At 44.7% G+C, this 13,147-nt stretch overlaps 3 protein-coding genes across 4 annotated transcripts in view; 2 read left to right on the top strand and 1 right to left on the bottom strand.

Moving 5' to 3' along the window:
• TMEM209 (transmembrane protein 209) overlaps positions 1-1,179 on the bottom strand; it is a 28,011-nt gene extending 26,832 nt beyond the window's left edge. For both annotated transcript variants that reach the window (XM_019509668.1, XM_019509667.1), the window contains exon 1: positions 1,092-1,179. The gene's annotated coding sequence lies outside the window, so the exon portion shown is untranslated. The remainder of the gene's footprint in view (positions 1-1,091) is intronic.
• Positions 1,180-3,984: 2,805 nt separating this feature from the next.
• SSMEM1 (serine rich single-pass membrane protein 1) lies at positions 3,985-7,960 on the top strand. The gene is made up of 3 exons (XM_019509665.1): positions 3,985-4,535; positions 5,615-5,675; positions 7,363-7,960. The coding sequence occupies exons 1-3, from the start codon at positions 4,341-4,343 to the stop codon at positions 7,812-7,814; spliced, it is 708 nt and encodes a 235-aa protein (XP_019365210.1). The 5' UTR covers positions 3,985-4,340; the 3' UTR covers positions 7,815-7,960.
• Positions 7,961-8,014: 54 nt separating this feature from the next.
• The window catches only part of LOC109292276 (carboxypeptidase A2-like), a 16,514-nt gene continuing 11,381 nt past the window's right edge, over positions 8,015-13,147 (top strand). Inside the window, exons 1-2 of the mRNA XM_019509666.1 lie at positions 8,015-8,775; positions 12,272-12,353. Of these exons, the coding sequence (XP_019365211.1) occupies positions 8,711-8,775; positions 12,272-12,353 (147 nt within the window). The 5' untranslated portion in view covers positions 8,015-8,710. The remainder of the gene's footprint in view (positions 8,776-12,271; positions 12,354-13,147) is intronic.

Raw genomic sequence — 13,147 nt, 5'->3', positions numbered from 1 at the left:
CCGACCCTTAATCTATGAATCTATGAATCTATGACCCTGCAGACTTCCTACACAAAGCATTCCCTTTCCCTTTAATGGACGCAAACGATTGTATTGCAGACTTCACTCCTAAAATCCCTGCAATACCCTCAAAAGCTTGATCTGTAGCTCATCGCATTTATGACGATAATAGTTTTCTCCTTTTCAAAGTATGGGATTTCTCTATTCCAAGCATTATCGTCATCTTCGCTATCCCCATCACCGAACCAGTCACCACCCTTCCTCCACCATCATCTCCCGCAATGCTTGCCGGCCTCCTACACCGAGATGGAGAAGACGATACTCTGACTCGGGGAGCAGCTCGCTGCGCAGAATCGCGCTAGTCACAGCTCAGTTGCAAACCCCCCGGATACTAGCATTGCACAGCATGGGAGTGATCCTTTTTTTTAGTACTTTCAGTATCTTCTGGGCACTTTGTGGGCAGTCCGGACCCTAGCACAGCAGCCCCAGCCTCCTCTAACCCCGTCTCCTGCTTTCCGTGGCCAGGGAGCTCGTCAGGCGGGTGGTATCGCTGCACGCAAGCCCAGGATCACTCCTGCTCTTCCAAGTGCAGCCAGTGCAAGCCCGGGAGCTACATGAACGCCCTGCACTGCCCCTGGCATCTGAACGGGATGCAGGGGTGGCATGCATCACTCAGGCGGCATGGGGGGCTGAGCCTCCCCCAGGCAGGACTCACACTCGGAGCCCCCAGACCTGCGGGCAAGCTGCCCCCAAGCAAAGCAGGGAACACCCCCAAGACAGGGGGCACTGGTAGCACCCAACTGGCCTAAGAGGGAGCCAGACCCCCCATTGGTATGGCCCATCCAGCCCCAGAGAGAGCCAGAGCCCCCACTGGTACGGCCCATGCAGCCCCCACAGAGGGAGCGAGACCCTCCATTGGTACGGCCCATCCAGCCCCAGCTCCCACTATTGGTACAGCCCATCCAGCCCCAGTTCCCACTACTGGTAAGGCCTATGCAGCCCCAGCTCCCACTATTGGTACAGCCCCAGCCCCCTCTAGTGGTACGGCCCCCCCAGCCCAGAGGGGCAGGCAGAAGCCCCCCAGCACTCACCCCGCCCACGTGAGGCGCCCAACAGCCTGCACCCGGCTCCCGCCGCCACGACGCCTGCGCGAACTTTCGCGCCGGCCGGAAGTGACGCTGACGCCTAGCGGGGAGGCGGGACTTGGCAGCTATGGAGACGGGGGCGGGGCGGCGGACATTGAGGTCACGCGGAGGTCGTTGAGGTCCGCGTTCCTCTCCCTGCTCAGCCGGGTCGTTTTGGCGGGAGAGTGGGTGTGAGGAGGATTGGTTGAGCGGGGCTCTCCCTCAGGGACACAGCTGTCGTTGCGATGACGTCAACGTGATGTCGTTGGCGTGGTCACAGCTATACTGCTGCGGGCGCACAACAGGAGCGACGTCAGGGAGGAGCGGCGACGTGCCAGGCACGTGGTCACGCCAACGTCGAAGGGAAACGGCCTCGTTGCAGCGGCCCAGCACAACGTGGGGATGCGTCGACATGACATCATCAACGCGGTGCGGGCTGTGATGGCGCCGTGCCATGTGTCAGCGTGACATCTGTGACCACCTCCCTATGACGTAATCATGCCATGGGCCAACGTATCGGCATGCTGTTATCGCCTTGTTGGCACGTCCCTGAGAGGCTCCCACGCCACGTAGTATTGTGGGAGGTTGTGATATTACCGCCCCTCGCAGGGCAAGTCGCATTAATGAAGGACGTGCCGGTGTGGGGGGCACATTACCCCGTGTCGCCAGGTGTTATCAGTGTCCTCGTTGCTGTTGTCCTCCTCACGTGTGGCTGGTGTGCCGCCAGGGTTGAAGTCTCAGGAACAAGCCGTGCTGGCGAATGTCACAGCCACGAGATCCCACCACCAATCTCGTCTTAACCTCAGGCAAGGATTCGGTGGCAAAGATTTGTCCAGGTTTGTTGTCCATGAGCACAACCCTAATGTGTTTTGGCCTCAGAAGTACATTGGGCTTGGAGTACCTGTGACAAGGTGGTCAGCACAATACCATGCAGTTCCCCTACTTTCTAGCCCTCATTTGACACAGCAATCAAAACACCTTCCATATTGCGATCCATGTGGATCTCGAATGTCTCAAAGTGTCCCGTACAATGGGCTTCTTTCCCATCCTGATCTGGGTGTTCCCGTTCTAGCCTTAATCATCCTGAAACGGGACTATCCTACACCTTGTACAGCCAGCTCACCTTCCATCTGGCAGGAGCGCCCACCTGGCCCACGTGCCAAGTTTTGCTACATGTAAGGAGTTCGTGCGTCGGTCAGGCTTGCAGGGCAGGGCTACTCCGACCAATGCTTTAGCAAAGTCTTTGGGAGCAGTATGCAGGCAGTCCTCGGACTTACGACACAATTGGTTCCTGAAAACAGCATCTTAAGTGGAAGCGTTGCAACTCGGAACCAATTCTCTCATAGGAAACAACGTTATAAATGGAGATTGGTTCCTGAACCAAGCCCTGATACCCTATTTTCACCAAAAATAACCAGGAATTTTGTACTCAGTCAATTATAGAGGAGTAATATAGCTACATGAATGTATTTACATTGTAAATAGCAATCATATTGATTTGGAAGGACTTCTTTGAGGTGACTAGGCTGGACTTTTTGAAGGGTTCTTGGCTGGCATCTTCTCAGGAGTCTTGGCTGCAGGTTTCTCTGGAGTCTTGTCTGCTTTCTTAAAAAAAGTGTCCAAGGAAGTTTGGACAGATGTTCTCCAGGGGGATGGGCAACGCAGCAAACTTGTTCGCCGGCATGGCGTGGTGTCAGATCAAGTGTTTAAAGTCGAAACTGACGTCAGAAAGTTGAAACGGTGTCAATTTAGAAACGTTGTAAGTACGAAACATTGTGACTCAAAACATAAGTCGAGGACTGCCTGTATATTGATCAATGTTCCAGTCAATATATAATGTTAATACATTATGTTAATGCATCATCAGGTCCCATCAGTGGACATTATACATGATACATACATTCTACTTTATTACATTATATATATATTTAATGTAATATAATATAATGTTAATGATATATTGGAACATCACCACCATGTCATCCCCCACACCATGAAGTGACACACCATTGTGAAGTTAGCGATATGGTGTTAGGCCATAGCGTGTCTGGGTGGCAGGATATCAGGAATACAGCAGAGCTCCAGTGTGACCATGACACAAAGCAGCAGACCATATATGCCTGTTGAGAAGTGATATTTATGTTATCCTTGCACTTCTAGGTGCCATGGTTTGTGTATTGTTTCAGTGCTGTATGATGCAGAACAGTGCAGAAAGCTCTCAAAGAGAAGGGATTGCTCACATGTAAGTCACATTATAAAAGAAAGTAAAAATAGGAATGAGTGGAAGTCTCAAACAGGAAGTAAAATATCGGTTATGACACCTACATCTCAAAAGTAACTAATTTGCTTTTGTCTTATCTGATTTTAACCATTTATGGTGTACTGTGAATTGCCCATCAAGAATGACAGATGGATTTCAAATAAAAATACACAGATTTTACTTTTTATATTTATTAAATAAATTAAATATTTATAAAACTTAAATAAAATAGACTGAACATTTGAAGATACCAATCCCTTCCTGCACTTCCTCTCATCCAGTGGGCTGGAGGTGTACCCACCTATGCTGCCGCTGCCTGAGCAACTCTTTGCTGGGCAAGGGCAAGAACAGGTGAGCTTTGTGCCTCACAACAGCCACCCACACCCTGGTGCTGGCTCCATGCTGTGCCTGGGTGCCTGCTTCCCTGCTTGCGGCTCAGGATGGGGCTGCTGCTGCTTGCCCACTGCCTCACACCTCTGCCCGGCTCCCACTTTTCCTCAGCTGGCCCCTTCCTCTGCTCTCCCTACTGCACCAGGCTCCTGGTACCCTCCCTCCCAGTAGAAACAACCCTGGCCCCTGACTCTTTTCCCAATTCTGGAAAATGATGGGTCCAGTCTTATAAGATGCTGAATACTTTATGCTCCCAGGGCCCCCAGAAGGAACAGAGCACTCAGCCTAATACAGACCAGGCTAAAAAGACCTAAACACAGTATGGGAAACATGCAATTTCATAAGATTGTCCAACAGGCTTTCTTTGTACTTAGACCAACCATTCGTGTTACCATGGTTCTGAGGACGATGTCATTAACGTATTCTGACCACTTCCTGTTACAGGTTCCAAGACAAATCAGTGTCAACAATAGGTTACCAAGGCAACACGTTGCATCTTAACCTCTTTTATCCCATGTCCTATAAGAAGGAACACTACTGTCCTCTGCTTTAAGCAACTAAACTGAATGGGGTTTTCATTTCTTTCTTTTTTGTGGCTTTATTTACATAAAAGCCCTCTAGATGCTGACCCCAACCAAGAACAAGATTACAAGGAGCAGAATGGGGATGCTGACGGCTTTTGTGGAGTTGTAGGGCAAATCCTGCTTTCCTATTGCATTGGGATTGTGGTTATAACTCTCATCTACCGTGTTTATATCTGGGTAAGATTATTATTCTATTCACTATTTTTATTGTGGAAACTCCAAAGACTTGAGCCAGGGATCAGCATTCCTGTGAAGGTCATATGCTCGCAGATCACAAAGAGATTATCCAGGCCCAAAGAGCTAACAATCTTAAGTAGATATTATTATTGTTGATACAATGGTATAGGACTGACACCTATCACATGGTGTGAAGGGAGATCAGAATGAGGATCCCAGTCCCAAAATGCTGCTGCTGATTTTTATACATCATAGACAAAATCTCTACTCCTTCCATACTAATGGCATTGCAACAAGCCACTAAAAAGAACAGACACATATATAAAAACTGCATCAGGGATAGCTGAAATGCTTATTTTTTCTTATAAACTTAATGTGTTTATATCATTATTAGTTAATCATTGGTAGCCAATAATAAACTGAGCTGTGGTAGTGGGGAGTGTAATTGGATGGCTCCAGGAATTAGTGAGAGACAGCTCTTCACCTGCATATCTGATTCAGGTCCATCTCAGCTTTGTAGCAAAAGACATAAATTATCTGCTAGCCCACGCAAAATGAGTTTGGGGTTTCACAGGATCAGAGCACTAATTATTCCTCTTATTGGAAGTCTCAGCTGAAAAGCTAGCCTTTTAATTCTCTTCCTATTAGTGCCAAGTTTCTTCTAGAGCAGCGTTTCCCCAACTTTTTGGATTTATATCCCACCGTAGTAAACCTACACACTCTTGTGCCCTGTGCCCCAGCCGCTAAATTTCATTTGATGCTTTTGTGCACACACAACAATCACACTGCTCATATTGCCCTTCCTTGCACCCCCTCTCCCCCAGGAACCTTTCATGCCCCTCCAAGAGGGCACATCCCACATGGTGTGTCATAGAGGAACAGCCGTGGCAGGCACAATTGAGGTACAGCTGTCAGGTAATGTTTCTTGTGCCACTGCTGCGAGAGCTGACCTATGGACAGTAAAATTCAATCCTGTGGGCAATCAGGATGGCACCTGTCACTAGCCTGCAAACATTTTTAGAAACAGTGTAGGCACCATTCATAAATCCATGCCATTTATTCATGTTTTCCTGAAACAGATTAGCCAGAGAAATGAAGATGAAGAACTGCCTTCTGACAAGTGGACTAGCAACCCAGATGGTAAATACGCATTCTACAAAGGTTTCAAAAGTGTTTGAAACAAGTGGACCAATGCTTAAGAAGTAAATGTGATCTCTAGAGAGGTGCTTTTAATCATTAGAGAGTAATGTATGCTGCATCACTGAGGCCCCATTTGAAATAATAGGTGAAACTCTCTTATTTAAACCCCAAAAGTAATGCCCCTCATTTTCACTGGCATGAAAAGAGAAGAATTTTCCTCTGCATGCAGATATGGGCATCTCACTATTGAAAAGTCATGATAAAACAGAAAGAGTCCACATAAGAGCAACAATGATAAGAAAAGCAAGGTCAGTGTAAAGGGAATTGTGGTTACAGGAACTTAAATAATCTTAAAGCAGGGGTTATATGAATGCGCTAGTCTCATTCCTGGAAAAGAGAATTAGACTACACAAGACTGCTTGCGTAGGGCTCGTTGTTTTCTTACAGATGGGTTGTTGGTCATCCTACAGCCTCCACAATACCTTCCTTTGGGTTAGACATCAATTCGCTCATACAGGACTTGCCAAATTTACCTGCAGATACCATTGACTGTATCAGGTTATACACCTCCAGGCTGTCTGCAAATAGAGAAGGGGCTCCGAAAGATGCAACAAACTATTTAAATTTGGTTTGCAAGATGCATACAAGGCTTTACTTTTTACACGGCAATGCTGCTTCTTCATGGTTCTCGTTTGAGACACCTCTCTTCTGCCATTTTGCCACAGTGAGGATTGTGTGTGGACTCTGTGTCCTTCCTTCTTCCCCTGGACTCATGTGCATCATCTTTACTAATACAGAACAAGCGGCCCCTGGCTGGCCTGCCTTGGGACTAGTTGATGTCTGCCAGCACAGGTTGGCAATCTCTGAATCCTCAAGATGTATACCACAAATAATGAAGGGAGCTGCAGTACTGCTCTAATCTTTTTGTGTCATAAAGCAGTAAAGCAAGAGGAGGGTTAATCATTTTAACAATTCAGTAGAAAAACCTTGAAGGATATAAACTCTAGGCCAGATTGTCCTCTCTACCTGGGTTATTTTTCACACTGAAAACTGCAGATTCTCTTGTGATGTTGTCCACTCCCTCCAGAAGTTCTTGGTGCCTGACTCTTTCAAAAAGAAGAGGAGGAGAGTTTGCTTCCCATGGAACAGCATGGGTGTAGTCCCCAAAATCTATAAAGTCCAGGGCCATCAATGTGTAGTCTGTGTGTTGGCATAGTGTGTCTTTGCTGTACTCTTATAAATTGTGGCATAGGGGTTTGAAGGAGATGGTTCATACCAATGGGGCAATTGTTGTACATCAGTACAGATAGGATCCATCCATACCTTTGCCTTCCTTTTAGTGTGAAAGTGATGGGTAGCATTGGGTCATATCAATGGGAGAAGACCTATTTGAAGTTGCCTGAGGACCCATCACAGAAAGCAGCAGCTTTAAAGCAAAGCAGGGCAAATTAGGATTAGATCTCGACAAGCCTCCTCAAGGGAAGCACTGTCTAATGTGTTCTGAGCTATCGGGATGTTGCTCTCATCCAATGTACCTACTGTTGTCTCTGAGGACATATTTTTGCATCAGTTTTGCCTTCCCCCATGCTTCTCTAGCCCTTCAAAGGTAGGAAAACTGAAGACATTACAAGTAAGGGTCAATGATGGTTACAGTGCAGTTAAGCTGTTTTTTTCTGTCTCATGTTAGTTCCCAGGAAATCCTGCAAGTTCAGCCTCTGGGACTGTGTCAGCAAGTTTTTCAGCTGGAAAAACAAAAAGGCTGCCTTGTTTTCGGAGGTACCTACAGCCGGGTACCCCTTAGAAAGGAGGCCGGAGAGGTTTTTCACAAAGCTCAGCCAGCAGAACGTCTCTGACAGCCACTCCTCGGACACAGACAGTGAGGACTGGAACTCAGGTGCATCCTCATGGAAGGAGAGTGAGACAGAAAACATCCCCAGCACTGACAGCCGTCGGCAGAAAAAGACAGGGCAGAAGCAAAGGAATGTGGGGGACCCCTGGATCAGGGAACAGCCCTGTTTTCACTGCAAAGCGAAGAGGACAAGGCAATGGCTGTCCCAACATTTCTTCCATCCTGTGTCGTCTCTTCCTGGGAAGGGTAACCCACGAGAAGAGAACTGCTGCTGGGGAATTAGCACATGATATGCTTAATTTCTGAGTTTTATTTGGACCCTTACTTGATTGAATCCATTAGAGGGGCAGAATCTAGGTGAAAGCACAACACTGAGGGAGTCATTTCAATAAAACTTGGCTACAGACAATAAATGTGCCCAGCACAATATGCTGACTGATGTATGCGTAAGGGCATTTATTTAAAAATATAAATGGCTTTACTAGGCATGGCTTGGTTAAGTACATCTCTTTCCACAGTGGGCAGAACAGAGTTCCTCCATCTTAAATACAGGGGGACAAATTAATTGCGGAGCAAAGGTGATAGCAGAGGCTCTGCTGATGTACCTGAGTAAAGTGGGGCACATTGGCTGCAACCTCTGTCACTGATAGAGGACCATGGCAGTGGAATTTGACTTTTGGGGACCTTGCACAGAGGTTAAGACTCCTATTCTTCATTGGACAACCCCATTAAACATAATGGCAATGGAAAGGGGGTGGGGGGCCTGGGCAAATTGAACAGTTTATACTGTTAAAATGCCACCCTAAGGGGCTGTTAGATACTAATGCAATGCCAGAAGTGAGCAGTTCTTACCGAGCCTGCTGGTGGAGCTCCTGTGTATCTCCAGCAGGAGTTAAGCTGCTCTCAGCTTCATTCGTGGAAATCTCCTTCCGCCAATGTGAATCTCTTCTTGGGGAGGAGAGACCTTTGTGAGCGTCCACTGGGGTCACTTTGGCTCAGCGTGACAGAATGGTAAATATCCTGAGAGGAGAAATTAAGTCCCTATCTGTGCATGACCTTGAGAGTTATGATATATGTGGGAATTTATTCGTATGGGGATTCAGATATCACTTTCCAGGAAGAGAAGCCTATATAAATACAAGCTTGCTAGACCACCAATCTCCAGTTTCTGGTTAGTCCTTCTAACATGAGACTGCTGCTGTTCGTCAGCGCCCTCCTTGGGGCTGCCTGGTGCATGGAAACTTTTTCTGGGTGAGTTATATTTTAATAGAAGATCTCTGTTTCAGAGGACATGTTTTTCAGAAATTTTTCCTTGTTCCAGACTCTTAGTTAATGCAGTCAGTTTAAGGCACATGCTTTGCTTTTCATTATTGATCAGCTTTTGCAAAATATCATCTTGATCCTTCCTGCGCACCTCACCTTTTACTCCGAGGGCATGTCTACACATTGCTGTAGGGCAATGTTCGTACTGAGCTGTGTTTTAGTACTCGCTTGGGGGAAGTACTAAAACATGGCGCAGTAGCCGCCTGTATTGCAGCGTATGGGTGGCACACAGTTAGATTTACTAGCTACATTACCACAACGGTGACATAGCTGGCGATCATGTGTAGACCCACGTGATTGCTATGTCACTGTAGCATGCCATATGGCAATGTAGTGCATCACTATGTCGCTGTACGGCGACATGTAAACACTTCCACTGAGATCATGAAACAGTTGTGACACCCAGGGCTACATGAGATTCCTTAATGCACAGTGGATTATTCTATTGTGCATTAATGTCACAGCAGAAACCATGCTAATGCGCAGTAGAATTAGTCTACTGCGCATTAAATGTCACAAAAAACTCATTTGCCTTTGTTACTCTGCATGAGCACAGGTTAATGCACCTTTATGTAGTACCTCATATTAGAGATGCTGAACTTAATGCACAGTAGCTAAGGTGCATTCATGAATGTGTGGACATGCCCCAGTTTTTCAAAAGGACTAAAAGCCATATAATGTATTTAGATACACGCTATAGCTAATGACCTAGAAACATGATGGTTTTGGTGTTCAGGAGTTTGAAAGAAAGCTTTTATTTTGTTTTGATCAGATTTCACAAGAGAGATGGGTCCAGTCTGCAGAGTTTGGGTACAGATCCAAATTTCCTGAACTTTCAAGCTTGCTAAGGCTTTTGCTTTACCTTATTGCATGGAGGGATAAGCCTCAAAAGGCTGGATCTGGACCTGGATCTGAACCACACAACAACGCATAACGTTCAGTTCTGTGGATTTGACCCAGCTCTTTCTAGAAACAGAAGCAATTTCCAATGAAGCAATTAGAATCTCATTTCAGTGCACAGGGGTGTTGAGGTTCAGTTTGTTGATCCAGGACCATCTCTTATTCACAGCCCCTTGAGTTTTGGTTATTTGGGGGGGAGCGGGGGGAAGGGAGTGGGGGTTGAAATTCTAGTAAGGCAGGGAAAAGAAGTAAAACTCAATTGAATATACCAAGTTTCATGTCGTTTTAACATAAAATTATGATCTGTCTGCAAGTTCACTCAAACTTGCCCCCAGGATCAAGCTGAAGGTTTGTGATCTTTGAGCAAAACTTTTAACAAAAACCAGTCTGTGTTTGCACTCAGTCTGCCACCTGCCTGTTCCTTTCAGTCCCAGACCTTTGCAAAATTCAGATTCAGCCACATTTTTCAAGCATGAAGATTGCATAACCTGTTCATTTTTTTCTTGCTAGTTTCATTGAAGATTCTTTTTTTTGTATAAATCTTTAATCTTTTTTTAGGAATGTACTAAGCAATTTGTACTGAAAATATCTCTGTACGCTTCACTGAAACATTGATCACCAGTATGCATATTGCTCACACAAAGGCTCTGCTAAAGACTTTGGCCAGTAGAGGCCTGATCAATGAACCTGACTAATGCCTGAACTCCTCATATAAGCAAAACTTGGCATGTGGGCCAGATATGCACTCCTGTCGGGAGATGAGGAGGAGATGGCTGTACAAGGTATAGAATAGTCCAGTACCGGGATGATAACACTGGAACAGAAACACGAGGTCTGGATGTTGAACAAGCCCATGGTACAAGGCGGTCCAAGATATTCAAGGTATTAGTGGAATGTAATATGTAATTTGTTTTGATCACTGTATAAAAGGATCATTAGAAATTATGGGAACTTTGCACTGGCCTAGGAAAGCCTACATGGTGGTGTGCCAATACCTTGTCGCGGGCATAAACGCAGCGTGTCAGATCACAAGTGTATTAGGGCCGTGCCTTTGCCACCAAACTAAGCCTGTGGTCATTCTTTAAGACAAGACTGGTGTTGGGATCTCCTGGCCGTGACTTTTTGCCAGTACAGCAGTCCCTGAAATTTCAACCCTGACAACACATCGATAATACCCAGTGAGGGCAGCAATGACAATAATCTCATGATACCAAGTTTAACTGATGTATTTGCATAGAAAATATGTGACACAATTAAAATGTAAATTACAATGTATCTTCTCCAGGTGTATTGCTCCGAAATCTCACTGAGTACATAGGAACCTGAATAGAATATGGTGGAAAATGTGGTATTTGTTCACTAGGATGTGGGACATAGACACCAGAGGCCAGTGAACAAACCTCCATGTATAACAAATACCTCCCTCAAAATAATAAAGGACTACAATATATGTAGCAGCATATCTGAGAGCTGATTTTAATAGATTTTTAAGGTCATAAGAGCTCAAGTCTGGCTTCTGCATAGCACAGCCTACGGGACTTCCTTGAATTGATTCCTGCTTCACATCCAGTAGCTGTGATTAAACTGGATTATGCCTTTCGATAAAGATCTGATCTGGATAGAAACATTTCCAGGGGTGGTGAATCCATCACAGCCCTTGGTAAATTGTCCCAATACCTATCAAATCAGAAATAAAGCTATAGCAGTATGCTTGGATCTCACTTTCATACTGATCCTTCAGTTTTTGTGAAGGCTGCTGCTTTCCAGGACCGAGTTCCTTATCCTGTAAGTATGGCTGACATTTTCTATTTCTGTTGTGATTGATCATACATTATTCTATATGGAAAAATATCTTGTTTGCTTGTGCCAAACACATCAGGTAATTCAGACCAGTCTATTTCAGTGACTTGCATTCTTTTTAATATAACACTCTTCCCTGACCTTGTTTCATCTGTGAATTTTATCAGGAATTATTTAATACTTGCTTTCAGGTCATTGATAAAAATTGTAAATAGCAAAGGGCCAAAAAATTGATTCCTGAAGAACATCACTAAAAACACACCTGTCCAATGACAATTCCTCCTTTACAATTAAGAGACCTGTTAGTTGTCTCCTTTTTAATCCATTTAAGAGGGGTCATGTCAGTTTTGTAGTTTTTTAAATCAAGCTATTGTGTGGTACTGTCAAATGCCTTTTAGAAAGCTAGGTATCCAGGTTGTAGCCATATTGGTCTAGAGGAAAAAAACCATCCAGGCCTAATAGTAGAGGGGATATCTTTGATAGACCAACTCGATTTTTGAAAGAAAAAAAAAAGCTTGCAATTAAAGATTTTTTTTTTTTTGTGCAAAAATCAAGTTGGTTTAATAAAAGATATCACCTCTACTGTGAGTCCTGGTTGCTTTTACGATAGTTAGGTATATCAATGCTTTTGCCATATATTCTCATAAAGAATGATACCAAGTTAGTTAAATTATGTCTGTTTCCCATAAACTATGAATAAGGCTTTTTTTTTTTTTTTAAATAGAGACCAGGTTCTTCGAATTAGGGCAAGCAGTGGTGACCAGATTGACAAGTTACAGCTGCTGGAAACACTGGAACATCTTCAGGTGTGTCATTAGATCTGCCCCAGGCATTTTTAATGTTACAAAATATGTTCTGCAGAGCATGACTGTGCTTCCTTTTAGGTTTGGAAAGGGCGTACCATAATATGGGCTGCATTGCCAAAAAAATAAAAAAGTAATAAGCATTGGACTAGAAGAGGTTCGATGTAGTCCTCATCGCACCTGCTTGGGAACCAGGAGTTGAACTGTCTGATCTCCCCTAACCTTAAGCAAGACACTTGAAGCTCCTATGCTTCAGTTCCCTCATTTTTAAATGAGAGTAATAATAATTTATTTGTCTCTTCGTGGTGTTGTGAGATTGAACTAGTTAATATCTTTTTTGTGTTTTGAAAAAAAGCAAGTCCAGCATAAAATAAGGTTTATGGATTTCATCACCATTGACAAATTATCACCATTATTTATTTAAACTCAATCTAGTGCATTAATTGGCATAGTATATATACAAAATTAAGCACGCAGGAACATAAAAGAAGCAAAAGTAATGTGCTTCGTGTCACATAGTATATATGGAGCTTTTTTAAAGCTGGTGCTAGGAAGGAGAAAATAGAGTAGTCATAACAGATATGGGATTAAATATTTCCACATATCCTGTGGAAGTTAATTAAAATGCTGGCTTTAATTTCTCTTTCATAGTTTCTAGGGTCGGAAGGGACCTGAGCAGATCATCTAGTCCGACCCCCTGCCATGGCAGGAAGAGCACTGGGGTCAAATGACCCCAATAAGGTGGTCATCCAACCTCCTCTTAAAAACCCCCAGGGTGGGAGCCTGCACCACCTCAC

The sequence above is a fragment of the Gavialis gangeticus genome, unplaced genomic scaffold (assembly GCF_001723915.1).
Source record: "Gavialis gangeticus isolate Ggan-Ray unplaced genomic scaffold, GavGan_comp1, whole genome shotgun sequence".
Lineage (NCBI taxonomy): Eukaryota > Metazoa > Chordata > Crocodylia > Gavialidae > Gavialis > Gavialis gangeticus.
Note: the sequence above shows the minus strand (reverse complement) of the source record. Positions and strands in the feature narration are given on the sequence as shown.